Source organism: Perca fluviatilis, chromosome 1 (assembly GCF_010015445.1).
Source record: "Perca fluviatilis chromosome 1, GENO_Pfluv_1.0, whole genome shotgun sequence".
Lineage (NCBI taxonomy): Eukaryota > Metazoa > Chordata > Actinopteri > Perciformes > Percidae > Perca > Perca fluviatilis.
This window is the reverse complement of record NC_053112.1, coordinates 16,946,303-16,966,288: the sequence shown is the minus strand read 5'-3', so window position 1 is coordinate 16,966,288 and position 19,986 is coordinate 16,946,303. Positions and strand designations below refer to the sequence as shown.

General features: G+C 41.0%; 2 protein-coding genes across 2 annotated transcripts; both read left to right on the top strand.

Annotated features, from left to right (window-relative positions):
- The first annotated feature begins 63 nt into the window (after positions 1-63).
- On the top strand, positions 64-8,677 carry tmc8 (transmembrane channel-like 8). Its single transcript, XM_039805535.1, has 16 exons — positions 64-395; positions 1,197-1,458; positions 2,063-2,211; positions 2,409-2,543; positions 2,642-2,694; positions 2,835-2,974; positions 3,090-3,237; positions 4,048-4,212; positions 4,890-5,041; positions 5,271-5,340; positions 5,454-5,551; positions 5,757-5,943; positions 7,229-7,389; positions 7,565-7,708; positions 7,934-8,012; positions 8,204-8,677. The coding sequence occupies exons 1-16, from the start codon at positions 353-355 to the stop codon at positions 8,321-8,323; spliced, it is 2,106 nt and encodes a 701-aa protein (XP_039661469.1). The 5' UTR covers positions 64-352; the 3' UTR covers positions 8,324-8,677.
- Positions 8,678-8,956: 279 nt separating this feature from the next.
- Positions 8,957-19,423, top strand: LOC120556225. The gene is made up of 23 exons (XM_039795714.1): positions 8,957-9,075; positions 9,165-9,191; positions 9,381-9,662; positions 9,805-10,098; positions 10,212-10,484; positions 10,593-10,925; positions 12,519-12,572; positions 12,660-12,770; positions 12,882-12,906; positions 12,989-13,067; positions 13,703-13,928; positions 14,033-14,059; positions 14,160-14,286; positions 14,362-14,537; positions 15,634-15,820; positions 16,631-16,734; positions 16,833-17,105; positions 17,206-17,511; positions 17,598-17,699; positions 17,788-17,815; positions 18,720-18,765; positions 18,900-18,965; positions 19,069-19,423. The coding sequence occupies exons 1-23, from the start codon at positions 9,021-9,023 to the stop codon at positions 19,189-19,191; spliced, it is 3,324 nt and encodes a 1,107-aa protein (XP_039651648.1). The 5' UTR covers positions 8,957-9,020; the 3' UTR covers positions 19,192-19,423.
- Positions 19,424-19,986: the final 563 nt, after the last annotated feature.

Genomic DNA, 19,986 nt, shown 5'->3' with positions numbered 1-19,986 from the left:
GTTTCTACATCCTGTCATGTCATGTGATTTCCTGTGAGCTGTCAAATTCAGTCACAGTCAGTTCGTATGTGGACAAATTTGACTTCTGCTCCACCAGCCCGAAAGTGAGCCACACCAACAGGACTTGAGGAACCAAACTAACTCCATATCAGCCGCTTAGGAGTCCTCACTTCAGTGGAGCGTTGATGTGGGGTGCAAAGCAGGATATTCTGATGCAGATTGCGGAAGTAAAATTTTTTTAGAACTTTAAGTTGCAGCTTTGGTGGAGATATTTGTCGACTTGTGTTTTATATGAAGAGACTATTGGTGTTTGAACATTTGCTATTAAAGAGGAAGTGCAGGGAGAAATAAAATGGAGGAGCACAACAATGTCAACTTCATGAGACTTCTGTCAGGTAACAGAAAAATAATACAAATGTGCCCTTGCATTTGCAGTGTATAGGTGTGGGTGTGAGAGGGAGACATCTTGCTTCTTCAACACTTTGTACTACAAATGTATGTTTTGAATGCTTTGAAGCACCAGTGCTAAATGTCAACAGGTTAGCACTGCTCAGGTCTAATTCATACAAAAAATGTTATGAAGGGTTTCATTTTATTAATTTATTTTGGCTCAGGGATCTTTATGGCACATTGAGGTGTTATACACTTGCAAGATTCAGCTGTAGCCAACCAGCATTGGCTTATAAGACAATACTGACATTGCATATAGAGGCCAGAGAAGAGAAAATCAAGGAAAGTAAGCAAACGGATATGAATATGGTTCTCAATCCAGATGTGTAGTGTAATTATAAAGCAAACAAATACATCAAATAGTAAATCAAGAGAAAATAAATTAGCAATTATTTTGGTAAATAAATCATTTCTTGAATAATTTCTTTCAGGCATAAATGCCAAATATTTGCTGATTCATATTTTTAAAATGTGAAGATCTCTCTTTGAAATCCTTGTAAACTGAATACGTTTGGGTTTTGCGCTGTGGGTCAGACAAAACAAGACATTTGAGGATGTAACCTTGGGCCTTTTTTTACTACTTTCTCACTTTTCAAAGACAAAACAATTGATTGATTAATCAAGGAGACAATCTGCAGATTAATCATGAAAATAATTGTTACCCTACACACCCCCTGTAAACAAAAACTGAGCTAAGTAAAACAACATTCACTGTAGTCTACATTCATGTGTCATTGTCACCACAGATGAGAGCAATCGTTCCACTGTGTCGTCGGACTCCTGTGAGTACTATCAGACAGAGATATTTGATCAGCTGCCCAGCATCCAGGCCAGCCGGCCCGAGCAGGACAGACAGTGTCGTTGGGAAGCCTCCGAGGCCTACCAGGATGTCCCAGAAGTGGGGGAGAGGATCAGCCGTGGCCTTCTGTCCAGAGGACCCAAAGACAAGGCATCTACACAGCCGCTCAGGAACATGGTCATGTGTATTCAGGGGAAGAGAGACGCCAGGTGGGAGAGCCTATCACACACTCCTTAAATCTGCTTCTTCTCATTCTAATCTTATTTTGATGTTCTACGGGAAAAGGTCCAAGCTCTCACCTACTCTACACTATATCGCATCCTGTAGTTAAAATGATTGACCTACTACCATATTTTATGTCAGTTTTTTAAAACCTTTTTTTAGTTTCAAACCCATAAAATAAAGCTTTGTCTACTTACAACAACACATTTACTTGCATATGTCTATTTTATGCATACGTTTATTAGTTTTAGTTTATTTGCTTGTCTCAGACTATAGAACTGTACTCCAAGAGTGAGTAGTACACCTCATGGTTAGGGCATTGATCGCAATGTGTAACATCAGTGTCCCTTTAAATCCTATATGTTGAAATATAAATAGTATGTAAATTAATAGAAATAGTCTAGGAAGTGTTTGTTTGTCTTCTTTTCAAAATGGTCAGCATTAAAGGGAGGTGATAAAGATAGTTGCTCAAATATTGTTTTAATGGTTAGATGGAGATGGTTAATGGTTTTCATGCTTAGGGTCAGGGTTTTTTTAACATGTTAAGCCGAAAAGGCATTCATGAAATATCATATTTATGCTGCAAATTAGGGACAGGAGGAAGATGCAAATCAGCAGTATTGGTTTTTGGGAGTCTTGGAGGCGGAGCCAGAGCATCAACTGGAAGAGGGGTTGGGCGCAGATGGGAGGAACTCTATCAGGCCTGTTGCCATGGCAGCGCTCTCTCCACGCCATCGAAGGTAAGAAACGTACATTATAAGGACTTCTTTTGCCACGTGTTGGTTTCCAGTATATTGTTTTACCATGACGATGATGATGATGATGATGATGATGATGATGATGATGATGATGATGATGATGATGATGATGATGATTATTTCAGCCAAACACATGTTGTTGCACAATTAAAATCCTAACCCTCACTGATCTGTTCCAGGCAGGTTTGGAGTTGGCGTGAAGGCTTACTTTGTTTTCCTCAGATATCTGGTTTACATGAACATACTTCACTGTGCTCTTATCTGCGGTTTCATCCTGGGGCCTACAACATTTTATGGCAGGAGCAACAGCAGTGGTGAGTCAGCTTTAGTTACAGATTACGGTAAATAACCACAACTCAGTGTAGACTCCTCCTGCAAAAACACTGTTGTATTGTTCTCTGTGGGTTTACAGAACCTTTGAAGTTTGGAGGCAATGACTCCTATTTGGATTTCTTCCTGGGAACGGTAAGGGTTTCTTTGCTTGTCTGTGTGTGTGTGTGTGTGTGTGTGTGTGTGTGTGTGTGTGTGTGTGTGTGTGTGTGTGTGTGTGTGTACTGTATGTTTTCTATAAGCGTTTCATATAACCTACCTTCTCCTTTCTACAGGGCTACCTGGATCGTTCTCCGGTCTTTTTTGGTTTCTATACCCGTGGCTCCCTGGATTTGCCATGCTTGAACACACCTCTGCTGTACCTCGCTGGAATTCTCACCATCTTCTTCCTCAGTCTCATCCTGGTGGTCCGGCGGTCAGTTAGGATATAATTGCAATTGCAAATGAGCCAAAAGTTTCAATAGCCATTTTCCTTAACCCTTACATCTTAAAGAAAGCATCTGTATTAAATCTGTAAACTTCTCTGATAGAACAACGGTTGGCTACAAGCACACCTGGATGCTCGGGAAGCGTTACAGTATGAACGTGAGCTACAAGATCTTTTGTGGTTGGGACTTCACCATCCAGGACCCTGCTGCTGCTACTCTCAAACACAGCTTCATCAGAAACGATCTCAAGGTGTGGATGAACACATATAACCTGCATGCATGATAGCACTCGTCTAATTTACCACGGTCACTGAGCAAATGCTGGTACATTTTGAGAGTAGACAGGGAATCTGTCAAACGTATTGCCCACTTTGGCTGTTTCCCATATAATGTTTGGTCTAACAGGTCAATCCAAAATCTCCCGTGCTGTAGGCGTTCAATGGAGTTGAGATCTCCTGACTCAAAATGTGATTTTGCACATTGGACACACATACACTCACATACAGTACATTTTCTGTATGCATGACTATGCAGACAGAAGGTGGTAAATGTCAGTGAAAAGTATCTCATTTTTGAAAAAAAGGCCACAAGAGGCAACATTGCTTGAGGCAGACGAGGAAATTTAGTGATGCCTGGTTTCAATTTTAGAAGTCAGTGGTTGAAAATGTGCTTGTGTTTCTAACCTCTTTGTAGAACCAGTGAAATATAATGAAATATAGATATGCAAAACTCACCGTAAAGAGATATCAATATAGCGCTCGTCCCAGTAATCATTTTCTCTGTGCTCCTGCCTTAAGAGAAAAGTTTACACTCCTCCCCCGACCCCCATACTTTTTTTTTTCTTTTCTGATGGTCTTTTCAGCTTTATGATTTTTTAACTTTCTTTCACATTAAAATACCTGGCTTAATGAGCGGTGTATACAATATATATAATCTAGCTATACTGTGTGATTTTTTTATGTGTGTGTATGTACTGCAGTTCTAATGTTGTGATTGAGATAAATCTCTGATATATAGACGGCCCAGAGGTTTTCATGCATTTCTTTCTGTTCATCCTCAGCTGTTCCTGGAGGAGCAGAGTTTCTCCTTGCGCGAGGCTCAGAGGACACTTGGACAGAGGGCGCGTCTCTTCCTGCTCAGGTCCGTCCTCAACCTGCTCGTTCTGTCTCTGCTGGCTGGAGCCTTCTACCTAATCTACATCGCCACAAAAACATCAGGTGACGAGGTGAGACTTTGATGCTGAATATCTCGCAAGATGGTTGAGGTTAGACATTGACCTCGAACGGTTAATGGGAAAAACACCTAAATTGAGAATTTGCGTATGTTATTTCCATGGCCAAGAAAGGCTTAATCAATATTTGTGAACATGAGCTACTCTCTCTCAAAGCCAGAAACCAGAAATGTAAGTCTTAAACTTGTGATGTAATCAAGTATATCTGGAGCTGCTCCATAGACAAAGAATGGGAGACTGGTGTAGTATTTGTGTTTTGTTTTATGCCCACATGAGCTTTATTCTCTTGTAGTGTTCTCAGTCCTGAAACAGAAAATGTTCCCATATACTCAGACCATTCCCCTGGGTGCTCTCAGTGTCATCTATCTTTCCTTATTCATTGTCTATGGAGCAGTTCCACACTTTATACTTGATGACATCACACATTTGAGTTTTAGCACTCCAGTTTTTGGATTTGGAAGCAAGTTCATGTTTACTATTATTTTTAGACTGTCTTAGACCATAGGAGTAACATGTATGAATTTTGAAAACAGGCGTAGTTCTTATATATCAGTTTTGTCTAAATGGTAACCCTAGATTCTAGGGTTACCATTTAGATAAAGCTGAATATTTGGTTTTGGTACAGTATGTCCTGGATTTTCACATCGTACACCCCTGACTGTGTTTCTTAGAGTATGCACTACTGGTTGGTCAGTTTGGTCCTGGAGTACCTCCCTCCCATCACCATCACCTTTGTCAACCTGGTCCTCCCTCACATTTTCCGCAAGATCTCATCTTTTGAAGACTACTCTTTCACAATGCAGGTCAATGCCACCCTTGTGAGGTAAAGTGCACAGACAGATAAACCCAGGATAACACACACACACACACACACACACACACACACACACACACACACACACACACACACACACACACACACACACACACACATAAACGACTGTTTTTCCTCACTGCATGAAAAGATAACATAAGTGCTCATCTTAAACCCTGATAAGAAAACACCTCACACCTCACCACACCTGCATTGGTTCACCCTGTATTTTCTTCAGGAGCATCTTCTTGAAGCTGGCCTCACTGGGAATCTACTTATTTTTCACCTTAAAAACAGAACATCAGCAAGTGAGTTGAGAGTGAGATTTATATTTCAAGGTCCTACAGACTGATATGTGATGTCAGGTAGATATTTTCAGGTGTGATCTTAACCCCCTTTTCATTTGTGTGTTTCTTTACAGTGCGGGGAGAACATGTTTGGTAGAGAGATGTACAAGTTGTGTATCTTCAACTTCCTCGCCAATTTCTGCAGCGCCTTTCTCTTGAACTACCCCAGGAAGTGGGTTTGTTGTTTGAGCTAAACAGTCTCTTTCTTTCTTAGTCATCGTTGTCGTTTGAATGGAAAGATCACTGCGTTTGATGTCTCTCTTGAGTAGATTCCCCAAACTGTTTGGCTAATACATTAACAGATTGAAACTCAGTTATACTACATAGTCAAGGTTCAAAAACTTTCTGTGCAAAATTATCTTTCCTCTGTCTGACAGGATGATGCAGGAGAAGTACCCCTCATCATTGCTGTCCCGGTTGTTGGGGAAACAGCGCTTCCTGATCCCTTTCTATGTGTTGGATCTGGTGTACAGTCAGACTGTGTTCTGGGTGGGAGTCTACTACTGCCCTCTACTGCCTCTGATAGGAACTGTCATACTGATGGGCACCTTCTACATCCAAAAGGTAGTCTGGGGCATGAGAGTTGTGGATCATCTATTACACATAACTGTCTCTGTGTCCTAATTTTTTAATCCAGTTCAACATCCTGTACTGGCAAGAATGTCACAAAATGTCTGAGAACAATGACCTAAAAAGATTTAATCTAACAATAAAGTAAATAGTAATAATACTTCAATAAATAAAAGAAAACCAATCTGACAGAGTTGTTCAGATAATGAAATAAACATATTAAAATGACACATTGGGAAGAATTCCAAAGTACCAAAGCAATATTCAATAGATGAAGGTTACTGTGAATGACAAAAAGATAAACAGACCAAGACTCTGACATTCAGCTGGAAGTTATTATTTGTATTGTAACATGATGACTTTTGCACAAATTACATTAACAAATTTACAAAGGAATGATTTTGGAAAAATCAGGGAAAAAAGCTTTGCTTTGCTTTCATGCCAAGTAATAGATGAGAAGATCGGCACCATTCTTGTGTCTATACTGTAAATATTTAGCTAGAGCCAGCAGCCGATTAGCTTATCTTAGCATAAAGACTGGAAATGTATAGCCTGGCTCTGTCCAAAGTAAACTAAATCTACTTGTACCTCTAAAGCTTGCTAAAGAACACGTTATATATTGTTTGTTGAATCTGTGCAAAAATCAAAGTGTAAAAATGGTCCATGGTGGTTTTATGGGGGATCAGGTGCAGGATGATTTCTTGGGTCGGTGCAGTGACTTCCCGGAGTCTTGTCGCCACCAGGACATTGCCAAGCAACAGGCCGAGACTCCATTAAGTCAGTGCCCTCGGACAAGAAATAGTCTGGCACATAAGGTTGTTTGTATGCTTTGGTTTTCATGCAAATTAAACAAACAATATATAACTCATTAATCAGTGAGCTGTAGAGGCTAGCTGTTTCCCCCTTTTTTTTTCGGTCTTTATGCTAAGCTAAGCTAACTATCTCCTTGCTCGAGCTTCATGATTAACGTACAGCAATGAGAGTTGTGTCAATCTTTTCATTGAACTCACGGCAAGAAAGCAGTTACAAACTATTCCTTTAAGTAATGTACTCCGATATATTTGTCAGATTCTAGAAAACAGATTGAGTCGGTCCTACAATATTTTGGTAAGTTAAATAAATTCATAGTACTTTTTTTTTCCTCTCTATTTTTGATTGGGTCTATTGTACGCTACATGAGTTGTGACCAAAAAGCACTAGTGACCATAAACTGTTTTTGAACATTTTCCAGCAATGTCAATCTCTCTCTTTCTCTCTCTCTCTCTAATACTGTCTTCAGTTCATGGTCCTGCGGTGCTGTGTGGCAGAGCAGAGGATGTTTCGAGGCTCCAGCTCCTCCGTTTTATTCCACTTTATGTTGCTGCTCGGTCTCATCATGGCTGCAACTACACTGGGCTTCAACCTCTACCACCAAAAAGACACACACGACAAAAACATGCGGTAATTTTGACTTATTTGCTGACTTACATAGAACATACTTTACACATGTAACAGTGTTCAGTTTCAATCCACCCTTTTTGTTTCTTTAGTTGTTTAATTGCTAACATATTTGCCTTTTTAGCACTTTTCTCTGCTGCTCATTTCTCAAATTTGTTCCTCCTGTTTCCCCTTCCAGGTTGCCCTGTGGTCCATTTGGAAATGGAAAAACTATGTTTAATGTTACAGAAAGGTGTGTGAACAGTCTCCCAAGCCTGGCACAGACCACTCTCCGCTACCTGGCATCTGAGGCCTTCGCCCTGCCGCTCATACTAGCTGAGATGTAAGTATGCAGCAGGTGTATGCAAACACTGGCTCTGTATTTGCAGTGTGATGAGTTTTTCCAGTTTGAAAGAAAACAGAAGACCCATTGGGTAAGAGAACTAGAAGCAGCATGTGCTTCATACATGTTGTGTAAAACTAATAATGATCAATAGATACAAGCTGTTTGAAAAATAGACATACAGTACTTTCATCTGATCTGCTGGTCTTGATTCTGTTTCCTCAGTATAATCTTAACCTCATATGTGTCACGGGGACGAGCCAATCAGAAGGCCATCGAGAGACTAAAAGACATGTTGGTTATGGTAAGTCACATGTCATTAAACACTTACATACTTACAAATTAGCCACAGAAAGAAGATAAGAAATATTCAAATACACACAGTTGATTTGGTTGTTGCAAGTGAGTCATTCCCTGGTCTACTGGCGTGTTATGCTTTTCTATTGTAACTGTGTGCATGTGTGTCTATAAATTTGTATGCATTTTCCTTCACAGAGCAGCTCAGATAAGCGTTTCCTGGTAAAGCAGCATGCCACAATGCTCAGACGTCAGAGAAACCCCCACAGAGTCCATTCTGCAGCCATCGAAGAGGACGTCCCCCCTCCACCACTCTAAGGACCCCCACCCTCTCAATGGCTGATTAACTGATTAAAGTCCCCAACTGTCCGGCCTGGCCATCCAAAGACTTCCACTTAAAAATAAAGCCTTGTTATGGCCGACCACAGCTGGGACTGGTGGCTGAAAATAAAAAATCCAAGGACTGATGAACTGTCACGTTTCCAGTAACATGATACACAAAGATAAGAAATGCAGTTGTGGCCTCTTTCTGCAAAGGTCTTATTTTAACATTCATATGCCATGTCATATAGCCATCGGAGTGTAAATGTGTGTGAGTGTTTATCTGATGAGCAGGTGGCACCTTGTATGGCAGCCTCGGCCACAGCGTGTGAATGTGTGTGAATGGTGAATGGTTCCTGCACTATGTTAAAGCGCTTTGAGTAGTCGTTAAGACTTTACATTTACACTGTTGCACCAAATGCTTGCTCGTGGGAAATTGTTGGGTCTTTGTAAATTTCTTTTTTTAAATCTTGACCTGTATTCAATGAACTGTGAGTGTTTTTCAAACATCTTGCTCATTAAATCTTTGTGGTTTGCATTTTTTAAGCTTTATGTGTTCCATAAAATTGAACCAAACATGCAGCCTAATGTTGTTATCTACTTGCAACACATGTGCAACACCCCTAGCTTTTACACACAAACACACACACACACACACACTGAACCGAGTTTGAATAAACCATGCCAAAGATAAATGCGGAGCACTGTAATGAAGAATCTGCACACTCTTAATTTGCTGCCAATTTTGGGTGAGTTAATCGAAAATTAGTTTAAAATGGCAACATAGATCATTTAGTGGATAAATATTCTTATGTGTTGTTGATTTTTTTTATTTCAGCCCTGGCGAGTTTGTTCATCAAGATAAGTAAGTTTGTTTGAGAGGTGCCTAAGTTACGGAGCTCAGCTGGCTGATAGCTCTTTCATTGGTTCAGAACTTTTCAGATATTATTCTTTAATCTATCTCATTACATTAAATAAAATAATTTGTTGGCAGTATCTACTCATCCTCTCTTTAACACTCCACCCAAACTCCCTGTGTCATGTCTTTCTTCAGGTGGATCGATCTCTCTTCGCCCAGTGCTGACTGGTCCTGACATGGCCTACCTCAGCTCGAGGGTGGTTTTCCAGTGTATTGCACCAGACTCCTCTCTGCCAGTCACCTATGAGCTGATGGGGGACGGTGGTGTCCTGATTGACACGGTTGCTGATCTCCAAGGTGACCAACCTGCCTCATTCAACCTTAAGGTCACTGCATCATCGGAGGGGTCATACCACTGCAAGGCGACGACAGGAAGAAGCACGGGAGTCAGCGACAGCATCAACCTGAGTGTAGTCAGTGAGTAAAAGACACAGACAGAGAAAGCATTCATCCTGTTAGAACTTTAGCTCTAATATCACAGTTATTTCACTGGAGACAAAAGTTCCCAAACTTGACTTTTTCTTCTCTTCCCCAACCATCCATATTCCCTAACCTCAAGCTCCACCATCAAACACCAGAGTGACTTCTGAACCCTTTCCTCCCGTCGCATATGAGGGGTCACGTGTCGTTCTGAGCTGCAGCGTCACAAAAGGCTCCCACCTTTCCTACACCTGGTTTTTCAACAGGAAGGCAGTAACATCTTTAACCTCTCCCCTCCTTCTCCTCACTGCGAACAAACTAGTGATGAGCAATGTGGCTCCAGAGCATGCTGGGTACTATTCTTGCATAGCTTGGTCCAGGGCGCAGGACACCAGGTTTTCCAGCAGCTCAGAGGTCCAGGTGACGGTCAAAGGTATGTGTCAACACAAAAATAGCTGCCTGAAATGTTAGTTTGTTTTCTTTCACTGCAGCCTAACCTGGCCTGTATCATCCCATCTCCTCCTCTCTTTATTCCTCCACCGCCAGTCTACGTTTCCAAACCAAGAATCTCTTTCTACATCTCTAAAGAGGGAGCCAGTCATCGTGGCAACGTGACCTGCTGGTCAACAAGAGGGAGTCCTCCAGTCAACATCTCTCTTTTACTAGATGACAAAGAAGTGGGATCTGTCACAGCTACTGAATCCCTCGCTGCCTGGTTCCCTGTCGCCATGGAACCCGGGCTGGACATGGGCGTGGCTCGGTGTCGGCTGACTACTGAGGTTCAGGAGTTGATGAGTGAGCCTGTGACTCTGGAAGTGGGTATGAGCTACACCGACATGTGAATGAAATCTATCTTTCTGTGATTGCCTGCTTTCCTTCTGCTCCTTGTTAATCTTTCTGTCATTGTCCTCCCCCCTGTTCGTCCAGTCCCAGTCGGAGGTGATGTGAAAGTGGAGGTTGAATATCTCTACAGAGCTGACTCCAAAATGGTCGCCGCCATGTTGAGCTGTCAAATCAGCAGAGGAACTTTCCCTTATGTCTCCTGGCTCTTGAACGACTCTGTCCTTCCCTCTGAGACACATGAGGACTCCCATATTCAGCCTGTCCTGTCTCACTATGCCCTAACGGACCGTAGACGAACCCTTGTTCTGGCCAAGCTCAGCCCAGAGGAGTCTGGGTATTACCGCTGCAGGTCCAGGGACAGCTACGATGACTCCGGGCCCTGGGTGGAGAGTGCAGCCGTGCTGGTCCGAGTCACAGGTGAAAAGATTAAGACTAGGTGTCTAATAAAAGTAATCTTGAAGGAATGGTTTGACATTTTGGGAAATGTGCTTATTTGCTTGTTTACCAAAACGATCAGATTGATTATCATCATCATTATCATGTGTGTACAGTAAATAAGCTATACCGCCAGCAGCTGGTTAGCTTAGCTTAGTATAAAGACTGGAAACAGGGGCAAATGGCTAGCTCGCTCTGTCTAATGGTCACAAAATCTGCCTACCAGCACCTCTCACTAATTAACACATTTGTTTAATCGATACAAACACAAAGTGTAGAAACATGTCTTTTAGGGGGGTTATGCTGGTCTGTGTCTTGGCCAGGTGTAGTGATGAGTTTCCGGGCAAACAGCGGAGACTCCAGGAAGTTAAGGCAAATCAAGAAATCGTTTCCGCGGCTAGATTTCATACGGCCCGCAGCCTCGGATTGGGAAAGACAAGAGCAAGAGTCAAAGCTTAAATGCTAACAAACTTTGCATTACGCATAATAAGCCATGTTTAAAATGAACATGAGGTTAAGATTTTAAAGATCCCATGGCATGAAAATGTCACTTTATGAGGTTTTTTAACATTAATATGAGTTCCCCCAGCCTGCCTATGGTCCCCCAGTGGCTAGAAATGGTGATAGATGTAAACCGAGCCCTGGGTATCCTGCTCTGCCTTTGAGAAAATGAAAGCTCAGATGGGCCAATCTGGAATCTTGCTCCTTATGAGGTCATAAGGAGCAAGGTTACCTCCCCTTACTCTGCTTTGCCCACCCAGAGAATTTGGCCAACCCATGAGAGAGAGACATCATGGCTTTCAAACGAGCAAAGTGGCAGTTGGTCAAGGCCACACCCCCACCCTCCACCTTGCCCCCCCTCTCTCCTCCTCAATAGCTACAGACACAGAAATGGCACATACTAAGGAAAGCTCACTGTGGGACTGGCTCTAGTGGCTGTAATTCTGCACCAAGGCTGAATTTCAGGGAAGAGACTTCAGATACAGTATTAGGGGACCACTAAGGTCTATATAAAAGCATCCAAAGAGCACCATGTCATGGGACTTTTAATCAACTTCAAGTTTAAGGTATTCCATACAGTATGTTATCTGGTTATCTGACTACAGTTACAGATTTTTTTATTTTTTTTATTTGTTCATGCCTGAATTGCGTTGATTTGGTTACATTGCCATTTTAAAAAAAGATAATTGTGACAATGAAATGTAATTGTTATTGTTAAAAAAAAATGTCAGAAGGGACCATTGGCCCCAGGGCATCTTCACATTATCAAATCTGGCGTTCTTTAAAAAAAAGTCACCCTTGGGTAAACAAACAAGATATAATGTGTTAATTGGTGAGCTTTAGAGGTGCTAGTAGCTGGAGTTTGTTACCTTCAGACAGAGCCAGGCAAGCTGTTTCCAGTCTTTTCATTTACAGTACGTATGATACAGACAGTGGTATCTTCTCATGTAACTCTTCTTTTTCATTGAAACTCATCTCGACATTTTACATGTGCCTTTTTTTTATGCATGTCCTCTTTGTGTGGGGTCTCTACACTGTTTACTGTCCTGCATCACACTTTTTACTCTTGATCAGACTGCAACCTTTGCTCCATGCCTCGAGCAACGTCTACCACTGAAACACCACCAAGTAAAAAGCACATATTACATGTTTAAATGCCTCACATGCTGCCTTTGTATGTATTACTTCACTGGCCTTGTACCTTCTCTTCCACAGAGGTTTTCATGAACACCATAGAGGTCATTAGCATAGCCTTCTGCTGCCTCCTTCTTCTAATGTTGGCAGTGGGTGTAGGCTGTGTGTGCAAGATGTTTGACGACAAGCAAGGTGTGTGTGTGTGTGTCTTTGTATGCGTAAGAGAGAAATATATTGACTGGAAATGTGTAACTGAATTTGTATTACATTTTCATATGTATCCACCTCTCATTTCATTCACAGGCCATGCCCACATTGCTACAACAAAGTAAGCATTATCTTTTTGGACCTCAAAGTTTATTGATCTGTTTCTTAAATCAACTTGTTCAACCAATGTTTGTGCCTTCCAGTCCCACGCCTGATGCACTTCCTCTGTCTGCACTCATGTCCCAGTCAGGAGGCGAACAGGACGATACAGACTGGGATTCTGTGGGATTCTAGATGGCGCAGAAACTCTTGAATCTTTATAAGACAAAATCCACTCTTTAAGAATGGACAAAAAATTTTTTTTAGAATTCAACTTTATTGACCATCTCTGTATGCTTGAGATGAAATGACGTGAATGTTTTGAATTATTATATGAGAAACAATGTGGCATAAGGACAGTTCTCTTTCTCTCTCTGTTAGACCGTAGAGATCACAGTATAATACAGGAGGAACTTACACCTCTCATCAAATTGTTCACCTCTTCATACAAATTGTTTATTATGTCATTTTAAAATCTGCAGCTATATTTGCAGGTATTGCAATTATGCCTTTTCATGAGCTTCCATGTGGCAAGTTGGTGGAACTGGTGGAACATTCAAAAAAATTAAAAAATAAAGATAATAGTTGAAGTATTGTATACTGTCGTGAGTTTGAAAATAAAATTTAAAATTTTAAGTGTTTTTTTTTTTTTCAATTAAACCAATGAAATAAATTGCTTTATTACACCTCCACCTCTTCATAACGCCTCTGACGTATGTTGTTTTGATATTCACATTTTTCAAAAAATAACATAACACCACTGAGTGAATGACTTCCTCCTATGATGTTATGAGGGAGGGTAATTCAGGGAGGTGTAGTGTAACACTATCAGCTATTTGCACATGTTTCTTAGTGTGTGTGTGTGTGTGTGTGTGTGTGTGTGTTTACTGTTTACACTGAAAGTGCTTCAAACCGCCATTCAAAACTGTCAAAACTCCTGCAATACACAGAGTAGTGTAGTCACATTTGAAGTATACAGTTGCATTAAAGACAATAATTCTTCTTCGAGAATGTTTACTTCCTTTCCCTTTGTGGTCGTACTGGGTAAGCTACTCAACACAAACTGCACTGCAGTACACTTAGTATTTCACAATTTAAAACTCTTGTACTGTAAACTAAAATATTGGATTTCTTTTTCCTCTCTACAGTGTTGTGCTACTGTAACAAGGAAAGCAGTAAGTCAGTTGTGTGTTTAGTCAATTCAAATTGTAGCTCCTGATTCTTTCTGTTGAATGTTTGTGCAGTTTTGTTTCATTTAATTTAATTGTTTGACAGGTCAGTCAATTCTGGGGCGTCCACAACTGTTTGGCCCTTCGGAGGCTTTGGTGAAAAGCGTTGCAGAGTTTCAGTGTGAACTGAATATCTACCCAGAGAATGAAACTATCCTGTTTCAGTTATTTAAGTGAGTATTTTTTTCACAATTAATTTAACCAGTGCATTAAAATGAGTAATCCCCCTAATTATCAACCTTTTCTAGGGAGAAGAACCGTGACAAGATTTTGGGTGAATACACCTCCCTGGATGGGGAGAATGCAGTCTTCTTCATGGTAATCAGACCTAAGCATGAGGGAAACCTGGAGTGTTTGGCCAAGGGACAGAACAACTCTAACATAGAGCCCACTGTCAGCTACACACACTACCTGAAGGTAGTTGGTGAGTTGCTTTATTATCAGGTACATTTTGTATATCATATGTACATGGCTCCCTGTAACAGACATGTACATTAATGTTTGTAAAAGCTCAACACAATGAGAAAAACATTTCTGAAAGTGCATGCTTTTTTAAGGTGCACGTAAGGTGACATTTGGGCATGTTGGCTTGGCTTCGGCATTGTCTGTCTTACATTTATAATTGTTACACATAGTGCTTTTACTGTACACTGCTCTCTTAAAAACAGATTTTAATCCTGATGAGACTTACAAAGGAAAGAAAGGGTTCCCAAAATATTAAATCAGCATTGTAGAAATTTAACACAGGCACCTGCAATGAATACTCTGACACAGCTATGCTAGCAGCTCTGTGAGGCTGCACTTAGGCAAAGTGGTAATTTGAGCTAAATGCTAACAGCATACAAATATGCTCACAATGACAACACCAACATGCAGCTGCATGTATAATGTTGTTTTCCATATTCACAGTCTAAGTTTAGCATGTTAGCATGAAAGGTTCTGCTAATTAACACTGACAACAAAGTACAGCTGAGGCTGATAGGAATTTCATTAATTTGGCAGGTATTTGGTCTAAATAAACCTAAATTTGTACATTGAAATTTCGACCATAAATGGCTCTAGATGAAACGGCAGGGGATCCCTAAAATGATTAGAATATATCCTCTAAGGACTTGAATATCTGTTGTAAATTTCCCAGTAACTATCAAATAGTTTTCAAGATATTTTACTCAAAACCTATAATGTCAACCTCATGGTGGCACTAGAGGGACAGTCAGGGGATCACCAAAGTCAGAGGAATTCATTCTCTGGGGACCATGCATGTCTGTACAAATTGTCATGACAGTCCATCCAACAGTTGTTGAGATACTTCAGATTGGACTGAAGAGGTTGACCACCAGACAGACAGACAGACAACATTGCCATCCATAGAGCCACACAGCTAGCATGGCTAAAAAACATGGTTTGGACACCATCACAAGGTTTCTTTACTTCCCCGACAAGAGGATTTTTTCCAGTAAGAATTATTTTTGGTTTGAGTAAGACCAGGATCTTAGTCTTTTGCTGTGTCTGTCCTGCAGAACCAGTGAATGGTGCAGAGATCATCGTCCGTTCAGGTCCAGTGGAGTTCTTTGAGGGGAAGACACTGGAGCTACACTGTGCTCTTACTGCTGGAAATCATGTCTCTTACAAGTGGCTGCTAAATGGACGGCTTGTCTCTCCGTCTCGTCGCCACTATGTTGCAGATGGCCGTCTCTTAATCAACAGGTCAGTGGAATCCCATTAGGTGGTGTCTGGGCAGCTGCTTCTGCATTACTAGGTGGTTGCTATGGTGTTGTGAGCTGTTGAAGGATTTATTTGGTAATTGTTAACTATTCTGTACTGTGTGTGTGGTGCAGACATAAAACTAGATCTTTATAGGTGGTTGCTAATTGGTTGGTGGGGTGATGCTAGGTGGTTGCAATGGTGATTTTGGGTAGTTGGCAGGGAGTATTGCATGGATGATAGCGCTCTGTATGTAATAGTCACAGAGCAGTAGTATTAGTAGTAACAGCAGCAGCAGAGTATATAAGCAACAGTGTAGAGCTCCTATAAAATGATCTGACTTCATTGTGTTAAGATTTTATTTTGCATAAACTGCCAGTGGTGGTGCATTTGCAGCTATGTTGCCAACAGTTTGTTAACATGTCTATAGTTCTTCTCACCAAATGGGAGATATCAGCGGTATCAGAAATGTGGGCATGTGGAAGCAGCATAAGAAGCAATTAGCTTAGCATAAAACTAGACACAGTCAGCTAGAGTTCTGTACTTGTAATTCTGTGCTTTAACCAAAAACAAAAAATAGTTGCATTAAAAAGACACTCTAAATGTAATACAGACAAAAAAAAAGGTAACATGTTGGAACGTGTAGCATTTTATTAAGCATGTTCCTGTGTTCTATGACTCATTTCCCAACAAACATCTGTCCAACATTGTCTGAGAAAGAAGTCCTTTGTCATGAAGGCCACTGAGCATGCTCATTTTGAACTGAACGAGTAAAAGCAAAGTTACTGAAACAATTATCTGTGTCTCCCTCAGAACTACTTCTAAAGACAGCGGCTCCTACAAGTGTGTTGCCACCAATCACTTCAACAAAACAGTCTTCACCTCCAACAGCTCTGAAGTTGTAATCACAGTCAAAGGTTAGCTGTTGTGAATAAACTCTCAGGTTCTCATTTTATAGATATCACATGGTTTCTTTGAAAAATAAAAAAAAATGCCCTACATCTTTCTCCCTCAGACGCTGTGTCAACCCCTGACATCTCCTTCACTGTGTTAAAGCAAGATCCCCAAAGCTATTCTGCCATGGTCACCTGTCAGTCAGCCAAAGGGACTCCGCCTGTCACCTTTTCACTATACAACAGGACAGAATTGGTTTCCTCTACGACAGTTGAAGAGACAAACGCCACATTTAAGGTTCCATTGGTCTTGGGCCAGCACTTGGGATGGCTCCAGTGCCAAGCAAACAATAGTGAACAGATCGAATTCAGTCAAATGATTCCCCTAGAAGTTGGTATGTGAATTGTTTGAAACTGCTGACATAACACTGTGGTACTACTCTCTTTTAAACTTTATCCATGATGTCTCTTTTTGATCCATAATGTCTCCAACAGTCCCGGTTGGTGGGCCCGTGATGATGCATTACGACAATGACGTTGGAGAAAACCACGCTGTGATCGGCCTGAGGTTCTACTGCAAGGCGGCAAAGGGATCTCTTCCTCGGTACCAGTGGTTCCTCAACAACACCCTACTACATGACCGAGGAAGATTCTTTTACGTGGTCAACCAGCCTTCAGAACAGTCTATACTCCTGCTGTCTGTAGGGAGGAGCAGCGCTGGAACGTACCACTGTGAAGTGTCAGACAGCTTTGACAACACCACCGCCATACGCAGTAAGAGGCTGTATTTGGATAGAGAAGGTACATTCACTGATAGATTGAAGTAAAATATCCTTGTGACAGGTGAGTGCTGCTTTCATCTCTTCTTCATCTTCCTGCTCCTCCAGTGCTGAATCGTCTCCCTGTCTGGGTGGTGGCAATTGTCTTTGGATGTTTCGCAGCACTGATTCTCCTGGTCTCCATCTGTTGTTTGGTTGGAGCAATGTTCAGTGAGTTTCAAAGTCCTGTTTTTATCTGATGTGGCTACCTCCTCATTGCTACTGTGAATTTATGTTGGTTTTTTTACTCTTGTTTCAGGGCGAAGGCAGTATGGAGAGAAGTCTCTGTGAGTTATTATTCTGCTTAATTCTGAAACGTTGAAAAATGATGACCACATTTCACATGAATCTGTAACTTCCCTTTTGTGAAAAGAACTGTGCTCCTTTATCCTCAGTCCGTTTTTTGTTTTTTTCTTCTACTGAGGAAGAATAACATGTCAGCAGTTCATCTATCATCTAGCAATTAAAAAAGATTACTTCCTGTTTCCATGTTGTGTGCCATAAAACCATGACATCAACATCAACAATTTAAAATTTGGTTCATCTATGGTCTTGTTTGTTCACGGTCACACATGAATTAATGTTATAATGTATGTTAATATGCTACACACCTTGCAACAGGAATGATAATAATGAAAAATAATAAATATATAATATAATAAAAATAATGATGAGGTAACATCATAAAACAAGATCCTTAATACTGCTTAATATGAAATGTTGTGTTGTTCTCTCATAACACTGTCCTGTCATGGTTATTTAAATGTGAATCTGGTTGGGGAGACTGATTATTATTATATTTTTTCATATACATTATCTTGCTACATGATGATGTAAATGCTAAATGCCCAGGATTTTAATTCTGGCAGGCAAATACTTAATTCCTCTCACTTTTTTGAAATGTTATCATATGTTTTATTGCAAAAGTCAAATTTAAATATGATGACTCAAAAGAAATTTGAATCAGTCTTTTAAAAAAAATCATTATATTTAACTTTGGTGTAATTATGAAATGTTCACTCCTCTTCAAGCTCGATATAACCAGAAGCAACACGGCCAATTACCTTGACCTCAGTGCTAGCTACAGAGCACCAAGTGTAGTAAGGCCTATATTACATTCATGTTATGCTATGGGACTGTATGAGTGTTAACCTGTATATGTGACAACTTATACTCAACTTTTCTCCTCAGGAGCTTGGAGATGGACGGAAGGGTAGCTGTATATGAGGGCGAGCTGGTTAGTCTATATTTCTGTATATCCATCTTTCAAAGACTGTTAACTTCACCCATCCATTCACTCTCACAGTGTCATTGTATCATCTCCATTAGGATTAATACTTAACCGTGACAAAGAGCTCTCTGTCCTTACAGGATCCGTCAGAGTATCATGAGGATGATGATGTGGTGAACACAGCCAGAGCTGGTGAATTTGATCAGGTGAGATCAAAATGAATTCATCATGAAATCAATCAACCAATCAGCCGGTCATTTAAATAAGCAAGCGGTCAAACTCCTCTGCTCATCTGTCTCCTCTCCTCAGGTATCTGAAGCCTCCGTAGATGAATGGCCCAAAATTAAGGCCTGCCTGAAAGAAGTAGAGGACCTGACCTGCTGGGGTCAGGACAACAACAACCTACTTATAAATGTCACTCAGCAAGACTAAAGAGATGATAGTTGTTTGGGAAGAATTCGATTCTGATTCCAATTCCGATTCATCCTTTCGATTTCGGTTCTTATCGATTCTCGATTCCGATTCTTTGAGGGTGGAGTTGAAATGGGTCACATGCTTAGTTCACAAATACGAGGAAAGTTTTATTTGATTCAATGGTGGTTTGCAGTTTTACAGCTTTTTCACTGTAAAATAAAGCCACGCCAGAGCGCCACTTACTGTGCTCCATGGCTGCAACACAACAAGTGCCTGGCAGCTTTGGAAACCAAAACTTGCGCATATTAAATTTGGAACCCATGATCAGATTTGAAACCAAATCCTCCAAACGATCCCAAACGATCCAATAATAAAGAAACGATTCCGATGGAATCGTAATTTTTGAAATGATTCCAAGTAGGAATCGGTTCTCGATGCCCAACCCTAGTCCTCGGTGGAGAGGGTGGACAACTTCTAGCACTGTACCTTGGTGTTCACATCAAAGAGGGTCTGACCTGGGCGCTGCATATTAACTCAGTGGTGAGAAAGGCAAGACAGAGACGGATTCACTTCAGACACCTGAGGAAATTCTGGGTATCCTCCTCAAATACATAATACACAATTTCTACTCCTGCATCATCAAGAGCGTCCTGACGGGAAACATCTGAACATGACAGCAAGGCCCTGCAGAGAGTGCTTCGCTCAGCTGAACACATTAGGTGGTGCCCTACCCTGCCTGAAGGATATTTACACCAGGCGCTGCAAGAATTAAATCATTAAAAGATCCAAATCTTTTGTCCCTGTTGAGGTCAG

Excerpts from the sequence above, each read along its gene's own strand:
- tmc8 (XM_039805535.1), top strand. The coding sequence starts at position 353 with ATGGAGGAGCACAACAATGTCAACTTCATGAGACTTCTGTCAG. Across the intron at positions 1,459-2,062 it reads CAGGGGAAGAGAGACGCCAG|GGACAGGAGGAAGATGCAAA; the intron begins GTGGGAGAGCCT and ends GCTGCAAATTAG. Across the intron at positions 4,213-4,889 it reads CAAAAACATCAGGTGACGAG|AGTATGCACTACTGGTTGGT; the intron begins GTGAGACTTTGA and ends TGTGTTTCTTAG.
- LOC120556225 (XM_039795714.1), top strand. The coding sequence starts at position 9,021 with ATGCGGAGCACTGTAATGAAGAATCTGCACACTCTTAATTTGCTGCCA. Across the intron at positions 9,192-9,380 it reads GAGTTTGTTCATCAAGATAA|GTGGATCGATCTCTCTTCGC; the intron begins GTAAGTTTGTTT and ends GTCTTTCTTCAG. Across the intron at positions 16,735-16,832 it reads AGTTGTAATCACAGTCAAAG|ACGCTGTGTCAACCCCTGAC; the intron begins GTTAGCTGTTGT and ends TTTCTCCCTCAG.